General features: G+C 39.4%; 1 protein-coding gene across 1 annotated transcript; it reads left to right on the top strand.

Annotated features, from left to right (window-relative positions):
- The first annotated feature begins 330 nt into the window (after nucleotides 1–330).
- On the top strand, nucleotides 331–27189 carry Samd9 (sterile alpha motif domain containing 9). The gene is made up of 2 exons (XM_069996498.1): nucleotides 331–517; nucleotides 20129–27189. The coding sequence occupies exon 2, from the start codon at nucleotides 20137–20139 to the stop codon at nucleotides 24892–24894; it is 4758 nt and encodes a 1585-aa protein (XP_069852599.1). The 5' UTR covers nucleotides 331–517; nucleotides 20129–20136; the 3' UTR covers nucleotides 24895–27189.
- The last annotated feature ends 217 nt before the right edge of the window (nucleotides 27190–27406 follow it).

The following is a 27406-nucleotide window of genomic DNA, read 5'->3' as shown; positions in this document are numbered from 1 at the left end:
TGTAAATACTCTACTCTGTGATACTCAATTAGAGCAACAGAAAACAGATTTAAACAATATTTAAGTGTAATCAAAAGAAAGCAAACAGCATTCCCAAGGAATAAATTAAGACAAAATGTCACACAGCTTGTTGATAGCCAGTACAACAATACTCTCTGCAACCCTCCAAACTCTCAAGTAAAAGATGTCAAAACTTTGCATTTTAAACAAATGTACCAGCAGGTGGCAAAGTTGTAATTAAGGAAAAGTGAAACAGAGAAATAATTTCTGAGATCTGGGAAATGAAACTAAAACCAAGTCCATTCTTCAGTCTTCCCTATAACAGACACACCCTATGGTTTCTTAGCCAGTTTGAACTGGCATTGAAGTAGAAGATACGGAAGCTTTCTTTAAAACTGGAATCCTTTCCTCCTCTCCTTCCTCTTGGGAAGGAAAAAATAGAAACACCACATTTTCTTCACTAAAATGGATTATTGTTCCGTCCTTTGATGTAGAAGAAATTTGAAAGACCACCTGAGTAAGTACAATATCTTATTAATATAGTATGTATATCAGAAAGTTATTGAATTACAATAAATCTACTTTGTCGTGGGAAGATTTAAGAATACTACAGAACAACAACAAAAAGAGATAAATAATATTGTAACCTTAGAATTTCTAGACTCTGTTACTGTGACATGAATCTGCTTTAGATTAGGTGAACAATGAGTCATAATGTTTCATTAAAGTTGCTATTTAAAACTAAAGACAATTTCATTCATTAAATCTATTTCCCCCCCCCCAAAAAAAAAGCATAACAGGATCTCCAGGGGAAAAAATGGAAATATAAAAGTTTACCTTAATCAAAGATACCTTATACCTTGTACTCTAAGGAAAAGATATCTAGGAAAACAGAATTCCTGAGAGTATGTTGGTATTAGTATCAAATAAGATTTATCTGTGAGAGACCAAGTAGCTATTCTGCTACAGGAGGTCCTGGGGATTATGACAGCTTTATATTCCTGGTAAGAATCATGGTTTATGATGCCCCCAAAGCATCTACTAAAGTAATGCAAGGGAATGAAGAACTGCCTTTCTGAATAACAGCCTCTTTTTTAGGAAACCAACAAACCCCACAGTGAGCCTGACAGCTTATAAATGTATGTTAGTTCAATCATAGAGTGAATTGTGTGGTTTCTTTTTTCATACTGGTTGCTAAGAAGCTCTAGAGAAACTTTCCAGGCTACTTTTTAAAACATATAGGATGAAAAACAGCTATTCTAGGCACTCACATCACTCTGGGGCATTGCTTCCTCTTTTTTTTTTCTCCTGTACCTCATTTAGTCTCCCTCTGCTTTCTTGGGGGCTTTGTGTGTGTGTGTGTGTGTGTGTGTGTGTGTGTGTGTGTGTGTTCCTGTCTCACTTTCTAAATAAACTCAAAACCTTTCTGAGATTTTTCCAAGAAAGAAAATTATTTCCTCTAGTAAAAGGGTATATTCCCCCAAAGTAGGATCTTCAACAATTTTGAGATGGGGAAGAGTACTGGGGATTGAATTCAGGGCCTAGCAGGCAGGTGCTCTACTGTATGAGCCACATCTCCAGTTTGTTTTTACATTGGCTCATTTTGAGGTATTGTCTTGCTTTATGTCCAGGCCAGCTACTTTAGTCTTTCTGCTTGTGTTTCTTCATGTCTCTGGGGATGACAGGTGCATACCAATGCACCCAGCCATTTTGCTTTCCCATAGCTTGGATAACAGGGACATGCCATACCATTAGCCATTGGTTGAGATGGATTCAGTCTCAGGTGCTCATAGATATAGATATAGATATAGATATAGGTGTATATAGATGTATATGTAATTGTATTTTTATTATGAAGGAGTTGTACAGAAGCTACACTCTGTAAGTCTAAGAATGACTTATGTATTTAGGTGGCTCACTGTTTGGCACATATATATTGACCACTGAAATTTCCTTTTTGTGGATTATTCCCTTTCTTAATATGTAGTGAACCTTCTTTGTCTCTCCTTGCTGGTTTTTCTAAGTCTTGGAGTCAGCTTGCTGATTCTGGAAAGTCCCCGCCCTGCATCCCTACCTCTTTATAAAAATCTGTTATGTTTCTCTTTCCCTGATGCTGCACCATTTCCCCAGTATGATGTGCAAACCCTTGCTTCACTGGCACATTACAAATCCCCACTCCAGTTGCACAATTCTTGTTACACTCCTCGGAACTTGACTCTGCCCCCGATTCCTATAGCCAAATAATGGGACCCATAACTGCCCCGTAAATTTTGTTTAAATTTTGCCCACACCTGTCCACCACTGCTGCCTCCATTCCCGCTTAGAGCAGCCCAGCAGGTCTGTCCCCCATATTGGTCGCTTACTTCTCATTTTTTACACTTTTAATGAGAAATCTATTTTTTGTAAGATACCAAAAATGGCTACTCCTGACTTCCTGCAGGATGTATTTGCTTGAAAGAACTTTTTCCATTTGGAATTTGTGTTGATCTTTGACCATGAGATGGGTTTCTTAGAGGTAATGAATAATGGTTGTCTCCTGGGGGTGGGGGTGGGGGGGTTGCTGTTTTTTTTGTTGTTGCTGCTCTGCATCTCTTGATTGGAAAATTGGCCCCATTGATATTTAATGTTACCATGGACAAATATACCATGTTTCCTGCTATTTCATTGTTTTCCTGTAGTATGCTTTCTTCCTTTGCTTGTTTTACTGAATTAATTTTTATTGATTGCTGTGTTTCTTTGACTTTGTCTTCTTTAGTATCTTTGTGGTGCTGGTTCAGTGTTCATGGATTCCTTTCATTTTTGTTTCTTGTGGAAGGTTTTAATTTCTCCAACAATTGTGAATGATAGCTCTTCTGGATACACTAGTTTAGACTGGCAATTGTTGTCATTCAAACCTTGAATTATAGCACTCCTGACTCTCCTTGCCTTCACAGTTTGTATGGAGAAAGATTATCTTATCTTCCCATTGTAATAAAGTTCCCTCTTTGATTTCGCTGCCTTTATAATTAGTTCCTTGTTTTTAAAGTCCAGAGTTTTTCACAACACTGTGTCTAGGAGTATTAACTTCTGGTCCAGTCTGCTGTTCTGCCTCTGTCAGGTGGGTGAGATTCAGTGTCTTTTTATTGTTGTTATAAAGGTGATGTACAGATGGATTACAGTTTAATCAGGTAATGTCTGACCTTCTTTTTGGACAATATCACCCCTTCCTTCACTTTCTCCCAGTTTTTCCCTCCTGTCCCCACCCATAAGTTGTATAATTCATCTCCAACATAATGTCTGGTGAGTATTACTGCTTCATTTGTTCACCCTTTGTTGAAATTCTCTTTCTTGAGGTCAAGGACGTTTTCTGTTATTATTTTGTTGAATTCGTTTGTTGAATGCCATTAGTTTTTAAATTCTACTCCCTCAGCTATCTCATCTGTGCATTGTGAGTTGATCTTTTAGTTGAATCTTCTAATTTAATTTTATTTTATTGTAAAAATGCTTTTCATTGTATTTGATGTTGGTATAATTTGTGGAGGGGAAGGAAAAAAACAAAATGTTTAAATAAGGATACAGATTGACCCATTGCAACAATGAGATGTGCAGGATGCTATGTCAAAAAATGAACTACAATTTAGGCGGGGAGGCGGGGATGGAGGGTGGGGTTGGGGGGGTATAGTTGAGGAAGTGGGAGGGATGGGATGGTAAGGGAAAAACAAAGGAGGAGGCAACATTGCTGGATAAGAAAGGTACTCATTACCTTGCTTATGTAACTATAACCCCTCTGTACAGTATTTTCACAATAAAAAAACTTATTTTAAAAAAAAGGATGTTGTACAGCGGGGTTACAGTTACATGAGTAAGGTAATGAGTACATTTCTTGTTGAGCATTGATACCCCCTCCTTTGTTTTTTCCTACTATCCCTTCTTTCCCCCACCTTCCCCACTCCTCCCTCTGACCCCCCCCCCAAAGTTGTAAAGTCCATTTTCAATGTAGTGTCTTGTGAGTATCATTGTTGCAATGGGTCATCCTGTGTCCTTGTTTCAGAATTTTGTTATTCCCTTTCCCCTCCCCAAATTAGGTAAATGTATATACAAGACGAAGGGTGCCAAAATCAAATACAGTGACAACAGGGGATATACCATGGGGAGAAGAACATACAATAGAAACAAAAAAAAAAAAAGTCACATAGTACATTAAAAACAACAACAACCAGAGGGGAGACCAAGATGGTGATGGGGCAGTAGGGAAATGCCACAGCTCTCCCCAACCAAAAAGAGAGTTTGAGTTCCAATGCTTAATCTCCCCAAGAGACCGACAACAACAAAAAGACGAACACTCAGAGAAAAACAGGAGGTGGAAAATAACAAAAAAGAAAGAGAGGAAAAGAAGAATTTCAGAACAGAGAAGAGCGAAGACCCCTCCCCCAACCTTTACTGGCCGCGCAGCAGTGCACCAAGCCGCTGGGCCAGAGACACAGGGGGCCGCCTGCAGATCACCCGCGCAGAAACCGCCTGAGGTACCGGTTTGCAGAACAACTGATCACCAGGAACAGAGAAACCTACCAGCCGGGAGCCTCCACGAGGATCCCACCCCCACCCCTCACTCTCCACCCGAGCAGAGAGGCTCCATCCCGCCAAAGCCGCCTGGCACTGGCAGTGCGACAAAGGGACCTGTCTGCAGACCACCCGCACAGAAGCCGCCTGAGGCAGTGCACAAAAGGACCTGTCTGCAGACCACCCGCGCAGAAGCTGCCTGAGGCACTAGACCCGTCTCTTCGTGATCGCAATGACCCGGTGGGGGCCGCCCGGGTCCCAGAGGCACAGGGGGCTGCCTGCAGATCACCCACGCAGAAGTCACCTGAGGCACCGGCGTCAGACCCACCGGATCTCTACAACCCGCGAAGAAGCCGCCTGAGCGTGGACACTGTGGACCCGACAGCTTCGATAGAGGCAGAGACAGAAAAGAATCACACAGAGCCACCACCGCCCAACCCAGCCTGCAACCACCCCAACTGAACTCGGATTGCAACAACTGACGATCTACACCACACAGAAACAACCAGCTCCAGGGTGAGTACCCCACAGGGGACAGTGTATCCCTCAAGGGAGACCAGAGCTGGAGGGAATCCCCAGACCCTGACCTAGACTCCCTACCCCAGCACCCAGACCACAGGACCCACTAAAACTGGGAACTGTTCGAGAGCTCCACCAGCCTGTGGAGCACACTCCACTGGCCAGGCTAGAGCAAGAGCGCCCCTGGAAGGGAGCTTAAATGCCCAAGCCAGGAACAGCGCCCCTGGGTCAAGACTACCAACAGTAGAAGAAATTTGAACTGTGTCCTCCAGGCTGCATAACCTAGGTGGTATACACATCAGCACAGGCCTAACGAGCGCGCTCCAGGTTGGGGCCGGAACCAGGCCTCCTCCCAACTCCTCCCAACTGAAGTAAAAAGCTGAGCATACACCTCAACAGAGGGGAGAAAATCAGGAAACAACACTCCCCCGGGAAGCACGCTTGTGACAACAAAAGACCTGGAGGCCCAGGACAAGAGAAGCCCAAACCCCACCAAAACTCTACCCATATACTCTAGGCTGGGAATTGGGCAACACAGGCTGCCAGCCCCTGATAGTAGGCAGGAGCTCAGGCTGGTAAGGCGGCTCAGCAGTAGAGTGATAGTCTTGGATGTATGAGGCCCTGGATCTGATTCCTCAGCATTACAAAAGCAAAAAGGGTCAGAAGTGGTGCTGTGGCTCAAATGGTAGGGTGCCAGCCTTGAGCTGAAGAGCTGAGGGACAGCACCCAAACCTAGAGTTCAAGCCCACAACCAGCCCAAAACAAACAAACAAACAAAAACACATCAGGAGCCCATAGCAGACTCCAGTATTTGGGAGAGTGCATCCAGAGCATCTGATCTTCCCAAGAGCACCCGTAGGAGCAAACACAAGCAGTCTAGGCTGCTCAACCCTTCCAAAGGTGGGAATTGCCAGCAATCTACAGCAGAGAGCTGATCCTAAGTAGGTCAGAATAGCAGCTGGAAATAGGCTCCCAACAGAACCCAGATCAGGCACAGACTCTCTCTACCAATACAGAATCAGCAACCAAGCAAAGACAGACACACCAAAACAAAATTGCAGAGCAGTCTCCTGAACCCCCATGCGAAAATCACAGAGAAAAATCACAAGATTCACCACCACCCAGGACAGCAAGCTCACCTCAAAAGCCAGCAGCCATGCAGGGGAGAGCCCCAGTGGGAGCAAAGCAGGAATTGAAGACAAAAGCTACATCCAAGGGTTGCTAGAGGCAATGACTCAAGAAATAAAGCGAGAAAATGATCAGAAATTGAAAGAGCACAAGGATGAACTATCAAAAGAGATACAGGATATCAAACAAAAGTTGGATGCAAAAATAGAAGCTGCACAAACCTCAGTAAGAAGTGAGATAAACACCAAATTAGAAGTAATACATACTGAGATCAGTACTCTGAGAACCAACATTGAATCAATAAAGGGATCCATTTCCTCCATGCAAACCACAATAGAAGCCATGGTCAACAGAGTGAATGAAATGGAAGGTAGAGTGTCAGATACAGAAGACAGAATACACCAACTGGACCAAAAAGTGACAGATATGGAAAAATCACTCAAATTAAACCAAAGGGAAATTCAAGAGCAAGCAGATAATGCCAAGAAATGTAACCTTCGCATAATCGGAGTGGACGAAGGTGAGGAATTCCAGAGCAAGGGAATGCAACACCTATTTAACAAGATAATCAATGAAAATTTTCCCCCAAAAATGACCATCTTACCTACATTACAAAAGCTTATAGAACACCCAACAAGCAAGATCCCAGGAGAAACACTTCTAGACACATTATAGTAAAAATGATAGATCTGAATAATAAGGAAACAATCCTGCATGCAGCAAAAATGAAGAAGGAGCTTTACTACAATGGGAAAAAAATTAGAATCACTGCAGATCTCTCCACACAAACAATGAATGCAAGAAAAGCCTGGGAAAGCACCATACGAGCCCTGAAAGCCAATAACTGCCAACCCAGACTGATATATCCGGCAAAGCTAGCATTTACATTCGATGGAGAACTGAAAACTTTTAATAGCAAAGAAAAACTAAATGAATACATAAACATTAAGCCAGCATTACAAAGAATTCTAAGAGGGGGGACACAACCTGAAGAAAGCAACCAGGAACTGGGACCTGCCCCAAACAGGCATTACTCAAAGTCTAACTGAGCAAGCACAGGAGGAAAGGAAAGAAGAAAAACTTAGGAAAACGGAATGGCAGGGACAACAATGCATCTCTCTATACTTTCTCTTAATATAAATGGGCTGAATTCGCCAATTAAAAGAAAGCAAACTGAGGACTGGATCAGAAAACAAGACCCATCCATCTGTTGCCTTCAGGAGACCCACCTCTCAGCCAAACATACAAACAAACTCAGAGTGAAGGGGTGGAAAAGGATCTACCAATCAAATGCCCCCAGTAAGAAAGCAGGTGTAGCTATCCTGATATCTGACAAAATAAACTTTTCATTAAAATCAGTACAGAAAGACAAGGACGGACACTACATATTAATACATGGAACAATCCAAGAGGAGGATATAACCATCATCAACTTATATGCCCCAAATATTGGTGCACCCAGATATGTTAAACAAATGCTCTCAAACTTACAGAATAAAATAGATCCCAATACGATAATACTAAGAGACTTTAACACACCACTCTCACCAAAGGACAGGTCTACCAACCAGAGGATTGGCAAAGAAGCTACCGAATTAAGTGAGGCCATACTTCAAGCGGAAATAACTGACATCTACCGAGTATTTCACCCTAAAACAACACAGTACACATTCTTCTCAGCAGCTCATGGAACTTTCTCCAAAATAGACCATATCATAGTTCATGCAAGGAACTTAAGCAAATACAAAGGGATCGACATAATCCCTTGTATCCTATCTCACCACAGTGGAATCAAGCTAGCTCTCAATAACAAAGCATACCACAGAAATTTCTCTAATACATGGAAATTGAACAGCACACTCCTTAACAATGCCTGGGTAACAGAAGAGATCAGAGAAGAAATAAAGCATTTCCTACAACTCAATGAAAATGAAAACACCTCACAAAGAAACTTGTGGGACACAGCAAAAGCAGTCCTGAGGGGCAAATTTATTGCCCTCAGTGCCCACATCAAGAGAATGGAGACAGACCAAGTAAATAATCTCATGTTGCAACTAAAACAGCTAGAAAAACAAGAAAAAATGGGACCTAAAGTTGCTAGACGAAGCCAGATAACCAAATTAAGAGCAGAGATTAACCAATTAGAAAATCAGAAAACCATAACCAAAATAAACCAAACAAAAAGCTGGTTCTTTGAAAAAATAAACAAAATTGATGGCCCGTTGTCTAGATTAATTAAAAAAAGAAGAGAGGAAACCCATATTAATAGGATTAGGGATGCCACGGGAAACATCACAACACGTACCCAAGATATCCAAACAATTCTAACAGACTACTTTCAAAGCTATACTCCCTAAAGGAAGAAAATCTGGCAGAAATGGATGCATTTTTAGAGAAATACAAGTTGCCCAAACTGAGCAAAGAAGAAGTTAACCAATTAAATAAGCCAATATCCTATAACGAGATACAGGAAGCTATCAAAATCTTCCAACAAAAAAAAGCCCAGGACCAGATGGATTCACAGCACAATTCTATAAGACCTTTAAACAAGAACTAATACCCACACTCCTCAAGCTCTTCAGAGAAACAGAGAAGGAGGGAGCTATCCCAAACTCATTCTACAAAGCCAATATCACACTCATCCCCAAACCAGGCAAAGACCCAACGGAGAATTACAGGCCAATTTCCTTGATGAACACAGAGGCAAAGATCCTTAACAAGATTCTAGCTAACAGAATCCAGAAACACATAAAAAAATTATACACTATGACCAGGTAGGCTTCATTCCAGAGACACAGGGATGGTTTAACATACGTAAGTCAATAAATATAATCCAACATATCAACAGAGCCAAGGTCAAGAATCACATGATTATCGCCACAGATGCAGAAAAGGCCTTTGATAAAATTCAACATTCATTCATGCTAAAAGCTCTGGAGAAAATAGGAATAGAAGGAACATTTCTAAAAACAATAAAAGCCATTTATGACAAACCAATATCCAATATTATACTTAATGGGGAAAAGCTACAACCAATTCTCCTAAAATCAGGAACAAGGCAAGGATGCCCACTGTCTCCACTCCTCTTCAATATAGTCCTGGAACCCTTAGCCAGGGCAATAAGGCAAGAAAAAGACATTAAAGGGATCTGCATAGGGAAAGAAGAAGTTAAACTATCCCTTTTTGCAGACGACATGATACTATACCTTCACGATCCCAAAAACTCCATCCCCAAACTCTTAGAAATCATAAATCACTTTGGCAAAATAGCAGAATACAAAATAAACCCACAAAAATCAGTTTCCTTCCTATACACTGACAATGTACAAGAAGAGAGGGAAATAAAGGGAGCAACCCCATTCACAATAACCTCCCAAAAAATAAAATATTTAGGAATTAACCTAACCAAAGATATAAAAGAACTATTTAATGAGAACTATAAAAAGTTAAAGAAAGAAATTGCAGAAGACACTAGGAAATGGAAAGACCTCCCATGCTCCTGGATAGGCCGACTTAATATAGTAAAGATGGTAATACTTCCAAAACTAATATACAAATTCAATGCAATTCCTATTAAAATCCCAATGACATACATCACTGAAATACAGAAAACAGTCCAAAAATTCATATGGAACAACAAAAGACCTAGAATAGCCAAAACAATTCTAGGGGATAAAGACAATATGGGAGGGCTATCCATGCCAAACTTCAAACTCTACTACAGAACTATAATAACAAAGACAGCATGGTACTGGCACAAAAACAGACCCAAAGACCAATGGAACAGAATAGAAGATCCAGAAATAAATCCACAGGCCTACAGCCAGCTGATATTCGACAAAGGAGCCAAAGACATACAATGGAAGAAACACAGCCTCTTCAACCGCTGGTGCTGGGAAAACTGGGCAGCCACATGCAGAAAACTAAAAGTGGACCCCAGCCTATCACCATGCACCAACATCAACTCAAAATGGATTAAAGACCTTAACATTAAACCTGAATCTCTGAAACTACTTCAGGACAGAGTAGGAGAGACACTTGAAATAATAGGCACAGGAAGGAACTTCCTAAACAGAGTCCCAGGATCACAACAAGTTGGAGAGAGACTCGACAAATGGGACTACCTTAAAATAAAAAGCTTCTGCACAGCTAAATCTATCGCAACTAAGCTAGAAAGACAACCAACTAACTTGGAAAAAATATTTACCAGCAATATATCAGACAAGGGGTTAACATCCTGTATATACAGGGAACTCAAGAAACTAATCCCTCCCAAACCTAATAAACCAATTACTAAATGGGCAAGGGAACTAAAGAGGGACTTCTCAAATGAAGAAATAAAAATGGCAAAGAAACACATGAGGAAATGTTCATCATCCCTGGTGGTGAAGGAAATGCAAATAAAGACAATCCTGAGATACCACCTTACCCCAGTCAGAATGTCCCACATCCACAAATCAGCCAACGACAAATGCTGGAGGGGATGTGGAGAAAGAGGAACCCTATTACACTGCTGGTGGGAATGTACACTTATACAACCACTTTGGAAAGCAGTCTGGAGGGTCCTCAGAAAGCTAAAGATTGACCTCCCTTACGACCCAGTCATACCACTTCTAGGCATCTACCCTGAACAACAGGAAACAATATACAAGGACACATGCACCTCCATGTTTATTGCAGCACTGTTCACAATAGCTAGGATATGGAAACAACCCAGATGCCCCACCACAGATGAATGGATCCAAAAATTGTGGTATCTATACACAATGGAATATTATGCAGCCATTAGAAATGACAAAATAATGGCATTTGCAGGGAAATGGATGGAGCTAGAAGGAATCATGTTGAGCAAGGTAAGCCAAGAACGAAGAGACAAACGGTACATGGTCTCCCTGATAAGTGGATGCTAAATCCAAAATGTTAGGTGGTACGACAAAACTAACAGGACTTAAGAAACAAAGAACTCCCACTCATTTGGTTGAACCACTACTAAATATCCCCACACTGCTGATCACATATATGGTGTATAACATGTGAACACCGTTATATGTTACAGAATGTGATAGACAATTTGCTCCAGGAAAGTTAGAATGAACTTGTGACTTTAAATGAGCATCATTATTCCACAATACTGTGAAATTCAGGAAATTATGTAATCACTTAATCACAATTAAAAAAAAAAAAAGAACCTCGGGGAAGGGAGGGAGGGAGGGGATGGTAGGGGGAAAACAATGGAGGGGTTAACAATGTTCAAGAGGAAGTGTACTCATTACCTCACTCATGTAACTGTAACCCTCTGTATAGTATCTTTACAATAAAAAAACAACAACCAAGAAAAACCTCTGTGTCGATATCTTAGGGGTTCATTCTTGAATGTCCCCTTGCTATGTTCTAAGTGCTTTTTTCCATGTTTTTGACATTATGTTCTAATTCTTCTGCTTTATCTTCAATTCCTAATGCCCAGTTTTCAACTGCTTTTGTGCTATTTCCTATGCTTTCAACTGTAATTTGTTATAAGGAGTTTGAGCTATTGATGCTTCCAAGCTCTTTGTTGATTTTGTTTCTCATATCCTTTAAGGAAGTTTTAATGCTATCTCCTTGTTAATATCATCTTTCATTTCCTTCATTGAAACATTTAAAGTTTCTGTCTTCTTGTTAATGATATTTTGAATGGTGGGTTTTCTTCATAATTTCCTCTTTGTATTCTTCTAGTTGTTTGTGAATCTGCTCTTTTATTGCACTGGCCAATTCTGTAAGAGTCCTTCACCACCATCCCAAGGGACCATGCAGAGGCAGGCAGGCACAGGACAAAGATTATTATAAGGTTTATTATGGTGGCCATATCTCCCTGGGAGAGGGAGCACATGGCATCTGCCTTTAACCAGTGGCAGGCAGGTCTGGAGGAGAAAGTGAGGGCGGAAGTGAGTTAAGTGAATGCAAGGGAGTGGCCAGCTGTATTGTGAGATCTATAGGGCACTGAGGAACTCAGATCTAGGTGGAACTGAGGACCAAAGGTGGGGATACTACTAACATTCCCCACTTTGTCGTTTAATAAAAATAGGGGTACCAGGCCGGGGGTATGGGAGGGGGTTCTTTCTTCTGGAGCTACTTTCTGCTGTAAAAGGGTGAAGTAGTCAGGGGTCCCTGATTTGTTGCTCAGCCAGATACCTTCCAAGAAGCATTTGCTTGACAGTTGGTTGGTAAAGGTCCACATCTTTTGCATGACAATATCAGAACAAAGGGTGTCATGGGCTCTTTTGGCTACTTCCTGCTGGCCTGGGGGTGTCGAGGAGTCCCTGGAGCTGGGGTCATTAGGATCTGGGTCTGCACTGGGCAAGGCAGGGTAGTGTAAGTGAAGTGTCCAGTTGCCTGTAGGAACAGCATGGCATTGACTTGTACCAAGGGTGCCTGGGTGGGGGGCTGTTATCCTGTTAAAGGAAACTTTTGGGAAGGTCAGGCAAAAAGCTGACAAGGTGACAAAGTCATTAACATGAATGACATAGGAGAACACACAGTGGCCATGGGCCAGAAAAGCTCCATTTGGAGCATAAGCCCTGTTGTGTCCCATTACAGGGAAGGAGGAATAACTGGACTGGGGGCAAGAAGGGGGTATCTAGGGATTTTTGTAACTGGGTAGGGATGAACATAGTAGACTGGTTGGGAGTAACCAGCCAGAGGCTACTATAAATACAAATAGCAGGTAACAAAGGCAAGATCGTAATTTTCAGTCCACTTAGAAGATAGATATGACATTAGGTAGGCAAGCAACTCCTTCTCTTGATCTCTGATTAATTTTGAAATGGCAAGTGTAAAATGACTCCATTTAGAATGTTATCTCCTCTTACTCCTCTCCATGGTTTCATTGTCAGGACTGATCTCATCCTGGGGGTTTCAGTGCTCATTGCTGGGGTACCTTGTCCCACTTGACATTCACAGGGTATGAACTCAAGGTCTGGGCACTGTCCCCGAACACTTCTGCTTGAGGTTAGTTCTTTTTTGGGGGGGGGGGTCCAGTCGTGGGGCCTGAACTCTGGGCCTCGGCGCTGTCCCTCAGCTCTTCAGCTCAAGGCTAGCACTCTACCACTTGAGCCACAGCGCCACTTCTGGCTTTTTTTTTTTTTTTTTTTGCTTATGTGGTGCTGAGGAATCGAACCCAGGGCCTCGGGCATGCAAGGCAAGCGCTCTACCACTGAGCCACCTTCCCAGCCCTTGAGGTTAGTTCTTTATCACTTAGAGTCACAATGCCATTTCCAGCCTTTGGCTGGTTACTTAGAGGTAAGAGTCTTTTTTTTTGTTTTGTTTTTTTTGTTTTGTCGGTCGTGGGGCTTGAACTCTGGGCCTGGGCGCTGTCCCTCAGCTCTTCAGCTCAAGGCGAGCGCTCTACCACTTGAGCTACAGCGCCACTTCCGGTTTTCTGGTGGTTTATTGGAGATAGGAGTCTCACAGTCTCTCCTGCCCGGGCTGGCTTTGAACTGCGATCGTCAGATCTCAGCCTCCTGAGTAGCTAGGATTACAGGCGTGAGCCACCAGCGCCCGGCTGAGGTAAGAGTCTTTTGAGCCATGCCTCCAGCCCAGTTCTTTGCTGATTAGTTAGGAGATAGAGTTTTAGAGGGATTCTTTGTGCCTGGGCCAGTTTTGAACTGTAGAGAAAGGAGTCTTTGTCATAAAAGCCCTTTTTATTTCCAATTAAAACAACAAGGAGATCAATGGAGATAGAGTTTACCTATAACTTGTTAACAATTGGCTAACAATTACTTGCTGGAGTTTTGTAATAACAAAACTCAGTAGTTGTTTTTAAACTGCAACTAATTACAACATTTATCTTTTAACAAATACCTGGCTGGCTGAGGAAAGTTATCTCTAGTGACCCTAACAATGCCTACCTGTGTAGGCTTTTAGACAGATCTCAATAGGGACATAATCTCAGATCCACAAACTTTCTTTCCCTGACAGGTGAATTTATGTGACTGTTGCCAGCCTAAAAGTCACTGCCAATTTAGACTTTGAGCATATACAGGGAAGTTGGGATTTAAACTATCCCCCACATTTCACAACCTTAGCTTTTTACTACCCACTATCACAGAACACTGTCAAGTTCCTGCCCAGTTATGAAGTAGACATTATGGGCATTAGAAAGGCATGCTTACGAGCTACCTTCCCATGACCTTCTGGCTCTGATTAATTTTTGTAGGGCCGAGCACAAATGACACCATCTCTGCCATCTAAGCAGTGGCTTGTCATTGCCAGGGTCCCAGGAATGTCCTCCATGCTGGGATAAATGCACCTTTGGCATTTTCCTTGGTTGATTGCTGAACTTGAACTTAGGGTTTGAGTGCTGTCCCTCAGCTCTCCAGCTCAAGGCTAGCACTCTGCCACTTTGAGTCCCAAATCAACTCTGCTTTTCCAGGGCTCTGCTGGTGGATTTGAGATGACAATCTCACAGGGACCTTTCTCTGCCCAGACTGGCTTCAAACAGCAGGTTTCAGATCAATGAATCTTTCAAAAGGCCACTTTTACTCCAATTAAATGCAACAAAAGTGGTCAAGGCAGTAGTTGTAAAAGTCGTTGTATAAGCATTTAATTAAAGACCAAAGTTACATCTGACAAAACTTGTGGGGATTAATATTACCAATAGGTGGACGGGAAGGGAACACAAACAAATCCAGAGGATGTAAAAGTCTCAGCTTCAGTGGATTTGAAGTGGCTTGTGCTTTTCACCCCAAATCAGCAGGATTTGTGCTTTTCACCCCGAATCATCAGGCATTGGTCATGTGTGACGGAGCAAGGCCTGGATCTGGGCTAGACTATGGCTTCTCCAGCATGTATGATTGTCGCACCTCCTGCTGTTTACCTGCAAAATTTCTACACATACTGATTAAAGACCTGGTTCACACTGGCTTTTGCAGGCTGGTGCCACTGGTTTAGGCAGCTGTGACAACTTTGTTTTATTCTTTGGGCATTTTCCCATGCATGGAAACAAACTGCATCCTGAGTTACTCTGGTCCCTTGATCTTAAAGAGAGTTGATCAATGCACAGAGGAGAAAATGGGAAAACAAAAGCTTAGCTTCATCCATGATCAGATGTACAACATTTAACTTTTAGCATAGATAGACATAAGGAATGACATAAATCACAGCCAATTTAAATGTTTTTAACTCCTTTCCAAGACCTTTTAAAACTGCCTGTTTTTTTCCCTTTGGCTTGTAGACAGATCTCAAAATTTTCATTGACAAAAATCTTTTAGCAAGCAGAATACTTGCTAACTTTGAAACTATCACCATTTTGCATATTTTTCATGTAGACAACTAGATAGACAGATAGACATGTTTGTGCACAAATCATACTATACCACAAACCCTCCCTTTTGCTGTTGCTTGTTTTGCAAGTCCTGGGCCTTGAACTCTTGGCCAGGGCACTATCCAAGGTACTCAATATCCCAGCACACCAGTAGAGTGCTCAAGGTGAGCATTCTACCATTATGAGCCACAGTGCCATTTCCAGATTTTTTGAGTATTTTATTGGAGATAAGAGTCTCAAGGAATTTCCTTGTCAGGATGGCTTTGAACCATGCTTCTCAGATCTCAACCTCTTGAGTAGCTAGGATTATAGGCATGAGCTACCAGCATTCTACTAATTTTGGTTTTGAGACAGTCTCACTACTTTTCTTCCCAAGATGATCTCAAACTCATAATCCCCCTGCCTCTACTTCCCAGGGATTAGCACCATCATACCTAGATAGCTGTAAGATTTTCATTAATGGATGTTTTTATGAGACTCTACTCTCATCTAGGTTAGCTTGAATTGAACATGTGTTGAACTTTATGTGATTGTGTGATTTTTTTCTATAGCCTATAGTAATGGCCTATTTTATTTATCAGCTTTGGAATATCGAGTCACCTTGCATCTTAGAATAAATGTTTGGTCTGGTTATAATTCTTTTTCTTTTTTTTTCCTTTTTTTATAATTCTTTTTCTATGTTGTAAGTTCTATGTGCAATAATTAGGTTAAGAATTTTTTCTTCTATATTATGAATATATAAAGGTTTATAGAGTTATGCTTTATAGTGTTTTTGGTGTTTCTAATAGGATAATTCTGATTTCATTGATAAATTAGAAAGTATTTATCTTTTTCTGTTTTTGAGAATATGTTGGGTAGAATCACTATCAATTCCTTAAATATTTAACAGAATTCTCAACCAAAATTATGTCTATGTGACAGCGTATATAGGAGATCTCTAAAATTATAAAGCCAGATTTTTTTGAAATTATAAGAATATTCTAATTATCAATTTCACATTAGCAAACTGGGTTTTCTCTTTTTATGCTATTATATTTTGTAGAAATGTGTCTGTTTTATTGGTCTTTTAACTTTGTTTCAATGATTTTCTTCATTATTTTTCTGTTGTAAATGTAGTTGACATCCTCTTAGCTTTCTTATTTCTTGTTTCTTTTTTTTTTTTTTTTTTTCTTTTTTTTGGGGTCCGGTCATGGGGCCTGAACTCTGGGCCTGGGCGCTGTCCCTCAGCTCTTCAGCTCAAGGCTAGTGCTCTACCACTTGAGCCACAGCGCCACTTCTGGCTTTTTTTTTCTTTTTGCTTATGTGGTGCTGAGGAATCGAACCCAGGGCCTCAGGCATGCAAGGCAAGCGTTCTACCACTGAGCCAACTTCCTAGCCCCATTTCTTGTCTTCTTCCATTCAAATTATTTTGGTCTTATTTTTCTAGGTTTTTGCAATAAATGTTTATATTATTTGGGGGTTTTTCTTTTTCTTTTTTTTTCCCAGTCCTGGAGGTTGAACTCAAGCACTGGGCACTGTCCCTGAGCTTCTTTGTGCTCAAGGCTTGAACTCTACCACTTGAGACGGAGCGTTACTTCCAGCTTTTTCTGTTTATGTGGTACTGAGGAATTGAACCCAGACCTTCATGAATGCTAGGGAAGCACTCTACCACTGAGCCACATTCCCAGCCCATAGCATAAAATTTTATGTAAAAGAAAGAACATAGTAAAAACAAGATAACTGGAGGAATGGCTCAAGTACTAGAATTTGAAGATATGAGTTTAATTCTCAGGCAAAAATGTATTGCAGGTCATAAGCACTCTGTATCATTTCAATTTTTTTAAGTTGTTGACATTTCCTTATAATTTATGATATGGTCAGGCTTGGACACTTGAAAAGAATGTATTCAGCTGTTCTTGAATGCTGTGTTCTATAAATATACTTTATAGAATTTGGTATTGTTGATGATATTGTTGTTTTTTCTATATGTCCACTATTCTAATTTTTGTATCAATTGGTAAGGCAAAGTTTTTCAGCACTGCAACTATAATTGTGGATTTGTTTAAATCTGAAAAGTTTCAATCAGTATTCACACATTTTTCTGCAATTTTTGTCTAGTGCATACATTTTAGGAAATTGTTATAACATCATGTTTGGCTTTTTAAAAATCAATATATCATATTCCGGTCTTTGGTAATGTATTTTCCTCTAAAGTCTACTTTATCTCTCATTAGCATATCTACTCCTGGATTTATTGATAAATATTTGAATTATATCAAGTTTTGTCTGTTCTTTTTTTCTTTCAACCTAGCTGTATCATTAGATATGTACAAGACACAGTTAGATATCTTCTTTTGTGCAATATTAGTGTTTGAACTAGAACCTTCACACTCTCACTCAGTTTGCTTACTCAATGGCATTCTACCACTTGAGTCACTAAGTGATAGTTATTATTAGAGATAGGGACACAGACTTTTCTGCCTGACCCTAGCTATCGGTAATTAAATAACCCAATAAGCTACTCTGGATTTTATTTTATTTTATTAATTTATTTTTATTATTGAGTAAGGGACATAAAGGATCAGAATAGTGTTACTAATGGATAAACTCAATTAATAGCTCCAAAACATTAAGCCCTTCCTGTGTCTCATGAATTCTTAATATTCATTTGGTCCTTCTTTTCCTTCCTCTTGTTTAACACATATTCTCTTCAGTTCATTGATATCTAGTAAATAAAAAATAGACATAAATGTTTGAAAATGACTCACTTTTTTTTGGCCAGTCCTTGGGCTTGAACTCAGGGCATAGGCGCTGTCCCTGAGCTGCTTTTGCTCAAGGCTAGCACTCTACCACTTAAGCCACAGTGCCACTTCTAGCTTTTTCTGTTTATGTGGTACTAAGGAATCGATCCCAGGGCTTCATGCATGCTAGGCAAGCACTCTACCAATAAGCCACATTCCCAACTACAAAACTACTCACTTCTATACATAGTTTTGTTTATTGTCTCTTTTTTCTTATTTTCTATAGCAAAATTGAATATTCTGAAATGATACCACAAGTACAGATTATAGCTAATAACAGACGAAACATTTCTATATGTACAGAATGGAAGCATCCCTAACACATACTTAGAGAATAAAGGAAAAGGGGATTGTTCATGGTCATGTAAGGAAGAAAGTGCTCACATATTTGTACTTGTGATATTTCTCTGGAAAGGTATAGAAGAAAATGGTAATAGGAACTCTAAGTTTTAGAACACATGTATTGCCTATAAAAATGAATTTTTTTGCCACATGTCAGTGGTTCATGCCTGTAATCTTACCTACTCAGGAGGCTGATATCTGAGGCTCATAATTCAAAGCCAGCCCAGGAAGGAAAGCCATAAGATTCTTTTTTTTATATGGTTACAGATTTGTTTTATTTATAGGTAAACAACACTAACAAAGGACATGTTTTATTACTATTTGGGGGTTATACAAGGTAGAATGGCTGGTTCTTATTTTATGAATAGTATATGTATTACATTGACACAGAATAAAATGCATATTTATATTTATAAAATTTAATATGGCCGGGCACCGGTGGCTCACGCCTGGAATCCTAGCTACTCAGGAGGCTGAGATCTGAGGATCGCAGTTCAAAGCCAGCCCAGGCAGGAAAGTCCATGAAACTCTTATCTCCAATAAACCGCCAGAAACCAAGAAGTGGTGCTGTAGCTCAAGAGGTAGAGTGCTATCCTTGAGCTGAAGAGTTGAGGGACAGCGCTCAGGACAAGAGTTCAAGCCCCATGACCAACAACAACAACAACAAAAAGTTGTGAAGTTGTAAACTTTACGATTTTGGCTGCGGGCGGGGCGGGGTGGGGGGGTGCCGATGGGAAGGGGTAGGAAGGGGAAACAAAGGAGGAAGCAACAATGCTTGATAAGAAATGTACTCATTATCTTGCCCATGTAATTGTAACCCCTCTATATGGTATTTTCACAATAAAAAATTAATATGTCAGATAAACTTTAACATGCTCTTAATTTTGTTTAAACATGAAACATCTGTATAAATTCTTATTACTATGTGAACAGACTGGAAAAAGTGTAAATTTTACAGTGCTTTCCTCATTAAAAAAAAAATCTATCATGTAACTGCATCAGCAATCAACATCTACAAAGGAAGAAGACATACAACACAGAATAAAGAATGTCGGGGGAGGGAGGAGTTAGGGAGGAGGGGCAGGAAAAGATGATAGGGGAAAAACAAAGGAGGGGGTAACAATGCTCAATAGGAAATATATTCATTACCTTACTCATGTTACTGTAACACCTTTGTACAGTATCTTTACAATAAAAATATATATTTAAAAAGATAAAGAATGCAAGTAGAGAATGCAAACAAAATAAGATTTTGAAAATGCACAAATAAGAATATTGATATTATGCAAAAATCCTATCTGAGTATCAAAGTACATGTTCTAAATTTGCTAGATTATCTCCAGTTAACCACCAGAAAATCAGGAGTGATGCTGTGGCTCAAAGTGATAGATTACCATCCTTGAACAATAAGAGATCAGGGACAGCATGTAGGCTTTGAGTTCAAGCCCCAACAACAACAAAAAAAAAAATTATTTTTAAATTTTACTTGTAAAATACTAAGTTAATTTTTTTCTCTACACAGTTATCAAAATGGCAGAGCAACTAAATCTTCCATCCAATACCAATGACTGGACAAAACAGGATGTAAACCGGTGGTTGGAAAGTCATAAGATTGAAAAAAAATACAGGGAAATCTTGTTTGCTGAGGATGTGAACGGAGTGATCTTGAAGTGGTTAAATAGAAGACGTCTTGTTGATTTAGGCATAACACATGGAACAGCTATCCAAATAGAAGAACTATTCAAAGAATTACAACAAACATCCTCGAAAGATTCTATTCAGATATCTAAGGGGGAAAATAGTAGTGAAAATGTTACTCAAAAGCAAACTTCGATGCAAATGAAAAATACAGAGACACCTAAGCAAAATCAAAGTGCTAAAGAGAATTCAGATGTGGCTCATACCTCTAACAGGAGTTCAGGGGCTGAAGGGTTGAAGTCAAAAAATGAGCTCACAGAAAATGAAACAGAGCTACAGAGAACACAGCTATCCCCAGAACCAACATGTGTCCCATACCCTTTTGATGAATTCAGTGATCCATATCGTTATAAATCACATTTCATTCTACAGCCTGAAACAGGACCACTCAATCTCATTGATCCGGTACATGAATTCAAAGCTCTCACAGATACTGAGAGAGCCACAGAAACAGATATTAAGATGAAATTTAGCAATGAGACCTTCCGATTTGCTTCAGCTTGTATGAATTCACGTACCAATGGCACAATTCATTTTGGAGTCAAGGACAAACCCCACGGAGAAATTATTGGTGTAAAAGTCACCAGTGACACCAAAGAAGCCCTAATTAACCACTTCAATCTTATGATACATCAGTATTTTGAATCCCATCAGGTCCAACAAGCAAAGAAGTGCATTCGAGAACCAAGATTTGTGGAAGTTCTACTGCCAAATAGCACTCTTTCTGACAGATTTGTTATTGAAGTGGATGTCATTCCACAATATTCTGAATGTGGACAAGATTATTTCCAGATCAAAATGCAAAACCACAGCAACAATACATGGAAACCAAGTTCAAAATACTCTATCTTTGTGCGAGATGGGCCCAACTGTAAAAACATTTTAAAAAATAAAACTGATTTCAAAGCTTTTAAATTAGACTTAAAAGCAATGTCAGAGTCTAGGAAAGAAGCAGAAGAAAAAGCCAAAGAAAAAACAATTAGAAGCAATAGTGAGGGTCAAAAGCTAGTTAAACTGTTGACAGGAAATCAAGACTTGTTAGATAATTCATACTATTACTGGTACATTCTTGTAATAAACAAATGCCATCCAAATCAAACAAAACACTTAGATTTCCTAAAGGAAATTAAATGGTTTGCTGTGTTAGAGTTTGATCCTGACTCTGAGAGCAATGGAGCAGTTAAAGTTTTCAAAGAAAGCCGAGTAGCAAATCTTCACTTTCCAAGTCTATTTGTAGAACAAAAATCCACATCAGATGAGAAGATTCTTACTCTGAACCTTTACCAGCAACCCAGCTGGATTTTCTGCAATGGCAGGTCAGACCTTGACAGTGAAAAATATCAACCCTTAGATCCAAGTTCCTGGCAAAGAGAAAGAGCTTCTGATGTCAGAAAACTCATTTCATTTCTTACACATAAAGATATAATGCCACGGGGGAAGTTTTTGGTGGTGTTTCTATTACTTTCCTTTGTGGATGATCCACGAGACCCTCTTATTGAAACTTTCTGTGCATTCTATCAAGATCTAAAAGGAATGGAAAATATACTATGTATTTGTGCAAATTCACACATATGTCAAGGATGGAAAGACCTGCTTGAAGCAAGATTAACAAAACAGCAAGATGAGTTATCAAACCACTGTATATCTGCTTTAAATCTTGAAGAGATAAATGGCACTATTCTTAAACTAAAATCTGTAACTCAAACATCAAATAGATTTTTGCCATCTATTGGTTCATCTACTGTCCTTCTGCAAAAAGAAGAAGATATCATGACTGCTCTGGAAATTCTTTGTGAAAATGAATGTGAAGGTACACACTTGGAGAAAGACAAAAATAAGTTCTTGGAATTTAAGGCATCAAAAGAGGAAGATTTCTATCGAGGTGGCAAAGTGTCCTGGTGGAATTTCTACTTTTCTTCCCAAAACTATTCTTCACCTTTTGTCAAGCGGGACCAATATGAAAGACTTGAAGAAATGATTCAGAACTGTGCGGATTCATCTAAACCAACATGTGCCAAAATTATTCATCTTTACCATCATCCAGGCTGTGGAGGGACTACCCTTGCAATGCATATTCTCTGGGAGCTAAGGAAGAAATTCAGATGTGCTGTGCTAAAAAACAAGACAGTAGATTTTTCAGAAATCGGAGAACAGGTAACCAATTTAATCACGTATGGAGCCACAAACCATCAGGAATATTTGCCTGTACTGCTCCTCGTCGATGATTTTGAAGAACAAGATAATGTCTATCTTCTGCAGACCTCCATTCATACAGCTGTAGCTAACAAGTACATTCGGTATGAGAAACCTCTCGTGATCATCCTAAATTGCACAAGATCTCAAAATCCTAAAAAAAGTGCAAAGATTACAGACAGTATTGCACTAACTCAACAACTATCTTCCAAAGAACAGAGAGCTTTTGAGCTTAAATTGAAAGAAATCAAAGAACAGCATAAAAACTTTGAAGATTTCTATTCTTTCATGATCATGAAAAGCAACTTTGATAAAGAGTACATCAAAAAGGTGGTCAGGAATATTCTGAAAGGACAGAACATTTCTACCAAGGAAGCAAAGCTCTTTTCTTTTCTGGCTATTCTGAATTCATATGTGCCCGATACCACCATTTCCCTATCACAGTGTGAAGATTATTTAGGAATCGCAAATAAGAAGGCTTTCTGGGGACCAGAAAAATTTGAAGATAAGATGGGCACCTATTCAACAATCCTGATCAAAACTGAGGTGATAGAATGTGGAAAGTATTGGGGGATCCGGATCAGTCACCCACTGATTGCAGAACTCTCACTGGAAGAACTGAAAAGAAGCTATAACTTGGATAAGAGTCAAATCATCCTGGATATGCTCACAGAAAATTTGTTCTATGATTCTGGCATAGGAAAAAGCAAATTTTTTCAAGATATGCAAACATTGCTGCTCACAAGACAGCGACATGAACATGAGGGTGAAACAGAGAACAGGTTTTCCCCATTCATTGAAGCATTACATAAAGATGAAGGAAATGAGGCTGTTAAAACCGTGTTGCTTGAAGCAATCCATCGGTTCAACCCAAATGCATTCATTTGCCAAGCCTTGGCAAGATATTTCTACATTAAAGAGAAGGACTTTAGCAATGCTTTATACTGGGCAAAAGAAGCAAAAAAGATACAACCTGATAATTCATATATCTCAGATACACTGGGTCAAGTTTACAAAAGTAAAATAAGATGGTGGATAGATGATAATGCCAGAAACAGGAACATTTCAGTTGACGAACTAACTGAGCTTTTGGAATTAGCAGTGCAGGCCTCAGATGCATTCAAAGAATCACAACAACAAAGTGAAGATAGAGAATATGATGTGAAGGAAAGGTTGTATCAGAAGTCAAAAAGGCGGTATGATACATACAATATAGCTGGTTATCAAGGGGAGATAGAAGTTGGGCTCTATGCGATCCAGATTCTCCAGCTCATTCCTTTTTTTGACAATAAAAATGAACTGTCTAAGCAAGATCTGATCAATTTTGTATCAGGAAAATGTGACATTCCAGGGGATCAAAATGAATTTAAATTAGCCCTCAAGAACTTCATTCCTTATCTAACTACTTTGCATACTTCTTTGAAAAAGTCCTTTGATTTTTTTGATGATTACTTTGTCCTTCTCAAACCCAGGAATAACATTAAGCAAAATGAAGAAGCCAAAACTAGGAGGAAGGTGGCTGTAAATTTTAATAAGTATCTAGATATATTTGGTCCCTTAGCAGAAACACGAAACAGAGATCTTGGCTCAAAACTTAGTCTGCCACTTCAAGTAGAGAGGTATCGAAGAAGTCTGGAAGCTTTAAAAGCTGACAAATTCTCTGGGCTCTTGGAATATCTTATCAAAAGTCAAGAAGAGTCAGTAAGCAGCATGGAAGATATAGTGAACAAGTACACTTTCCTCCTTGAACAAAGCACTACCAGACTACAGCAAAAGGAAAAGCAAAATTTCATCTTAGCTAATATCATTCTCTCTTGTATTAAACCCACCTCCAAATTAGTAAAGCCAATTAAAAAGCTGAAAGAACAGCTTAGAGATGTCTTGCAACCAATAGGACTGACTCATCGATTTCCAGAACCTTATTTCTTAGCTTCCCTCTTATTCTGGCCAGAAAACCAAAAGTTAGATCAAGATTCTAAACAAATGGAAAAGTATGCTCAGGCATTGCAAACTTCCTTCAGGGGGCGATATAAACACATGTATCGTACAAAGCAACCAATTGCCTATTTCTTTCTTGGAAAGGGTAACAATACAAACAGACTTGTCCACAAAGGAAAAATTGATCAATGCTTTGGAAAGAAAGTTGATATTAATTCCTTGTGGCAAAGTGGAGATGTGTGGGAAGATGAAAAAGTCCAAAAACTTTTGCTTCGTTTACAGGGACGAGCTGAAAATAATGTTTTATATGTAGAATATGGAATCAATGAAAAAATCACAATACCCATCAAACCCACTTTCTTAGGTCAACTTAGAAGTGGCAGAAGCATAGAAAAAGTGTCTTTTTATCTGGGGTTTTCTATTGGAGGTCTACTTGCTTATGATATTAAAATTGTTTAAAGTTTAACTTCTTTCTCCCTCCAGGAATATAGTCCTGGAATTCTCTATTAAAAAAATTTTAGACCCTACAAACATATTTTAAACTGCCAAATTAATAGATATAACCCCTGTATTTTCAGCCCTGTACAACCAACTTTTAATTTTTTCCCATGTTAAGCAGGTTATAAATTCTATACGGATTACAGCAAAGAAGGAAGAAAAGAGATTAGAAAGTAGCAAGTATCTTCCTTAGTTTTAAGGAAACCAAGGCACCACAAAATAAATAAATATGTAAATAACCTCTCATAAACTCTTTCTTCCTGAATGACTGAAACTGGCAAATTCCAGCCTGTGGATCAAATCAAGATTATTACCTGTCTTTATAAATAGAGTTTTATTGCAACATGGGCATGCTTGTTTAACTTTTATCTTTGGCTGGTTTTGTACCACCATAATAGATATGAGTAGGTGAAATAGAAACAATATAGTCTACAAAGCCTAAAAGATTGGCTCTTTGGTTCTTTTTTTTTTCTTCTTTTCCTTGTCAGTTGTAAGGCTTAAGCTCTGTGCCTGGGTGCTGTCCCTGTGCTCTTCAGCTCAAAGCTAGCACTCTACCACTTGAGCTACAGTGCCACTTCCAGTTTTCTGGTGCTTAATTGGAGATAAGAATCTCATGGACTTTCCTGCCTGAGCTGGCTTTGAACCACGACCCTCAGATCCCAGCTTCCTGAGATTACAGGTATGAGCCACCAGCACCCAGCTGCTCTTTGGTTCTTTACTGAAAAAGTTGGCTAAGCCTTATTCTTTGCTGCCAACACTATGTCTTTCTCGTCTAATTGATTGATTATTAGACACCTCCTTTGAAAAATACACATTTCGATTCATTAGAACTCATTTTGGTATATGACATTTATCACTTTTAACAGATAAAATATAGTTCTACATTATAGTAAGCCAGGTCTATTTTCCAAAAAACAGCAGAGTAGTGAAAGTATGTTTGCCTTTTGAAAATAAGAGTCTGACTGATTCTGAATAAATGCGACAAACATGCTGTCATGATTCTTTCGTTTTATATCTTCCCTAGAAATTGGAATTCGATTTTAAAAACAAGAAACTTGGAAAGTATCATAATCTGTTAATGCTATTAGAACACAATATCCTAGAGTTGATTATTTGTAAAGAAAGTTTTAGAGCCTAAGATTAGGTACTAATGGTCTAGTGTCTAATTGCTTTGTCCTCATTTGTCTTCTATAAGGTCATTAATCCCATTCATAAGGCCTTATGACTTCCTCACTTCTTTTTTTGTTTATTTTTTTTTGGGGGGGGGGTCCAGTCATGGGGCCTGAACTCTGGGCCTGGGCACTGTCCCTTAGCTCTTCAGCTCAAGGCTAGAGCTCTACCACTTGAGCCACAGTGCCACTTCCAGCTTTTTTCTTTTTGCTTATGTGGTGCTGAGGAATCAAACCCAGGGCCTCAGGCATGCAAGGCAAGCGCTCTGCCACTGAGCCACCTTCCCAGCCCCTTCCTCACTTCTTTAAACCACCCTCTTAAAACTTTCACCAAGGTGATTAAGTCATATATAAATTTGAAGGGGGACACATTCTGGTCATAGCAAAAGGAGAGATTTTTTTTATTAATGAATGAGTGAATGACTCTTCCACAAGGCAGACAGACACAAAGGTATCTCCTAAGTCAAGTACAGCCAAAAGAGGAAGGCATCAGAAACTTTTGAAACTCTTGAAAGCATGAAGGCATAGTAATGGAGTTGTAATGAATTGTAATATAATTCAGTGATCAAAAAGAAAATGTTTACCAACAATACTATCAAAACAAATGATAACCTAAAAATGCACAATATACAATATTCTCCTTTTGGCTATTTGGATTGTATTAGCAAAAAAGAAAAAAGAAAAAAATCTCAGAAGGAAATAGCAAAGGGAAGATCACTTAGAAACAAGAGTTTTTTGGTTGTTTTAGCTTTGTTTTTGTTTTGATTTTTTTCTCTCTTTGTCACTGTTTTTTTATCTCTGTGCTTTTTGTCTTACACATGTTTATCTGTTTGGGGGAGGATAAGGGGAGCACATAAATGGTGGGACAAAGGGTGAACAAATGCAGCAGTGATACTTACTAGACACTATGTTGAAAATGACTATACAACTTGTAGGGGAGACGTGTGGGGAGGAAAAAACTGGGAGAAAATGAGGGAAGAGGTAATGGTGTCCAAAACGAAATGTACTCCTTATCTGACTTATGTAACCTTAACCCTTCTGTACATCACTTTTACAATAAAAAATAAATGTTTAAAAATCTAAGTGAGCTGTGAATGATACAGGAAAAAAATATTATTGCTAGTGTTAAGGAATAAAGAAGTTGGTCTCCACATAGTTCAGATTCACTGGTCCATGCAAATGACTTGAAATAATGTTGAGGATCACATAAAACAAGAATTAACCATTCACAGAAATGAGCTGTTTACTGCGTTCTTGTATTGTGTTTCATCTCTTGAAATCTGAAGCAGCACTTTGGAATTTCA

This window comes from Dipodomys merriami, unplaced genomic scaffold (assembly GCF_024711535.1).
Source record: "Dipodomys merriami isolate MVZ:Mamm:240054 unplaced genomic scaffold, mDipMer1.0.p SCAF_5, whole genome shotgun sequence".
Taxonomy (NCBI): Eukaryota; Metazoa; Chordata; class Mammalia; order Rodentia; family Heteromyidae; genus Dipodomys; species Dipodomys merriami.
This window is presented reverse-complemented; position numbering and strand designations above follow the sequence as displayed.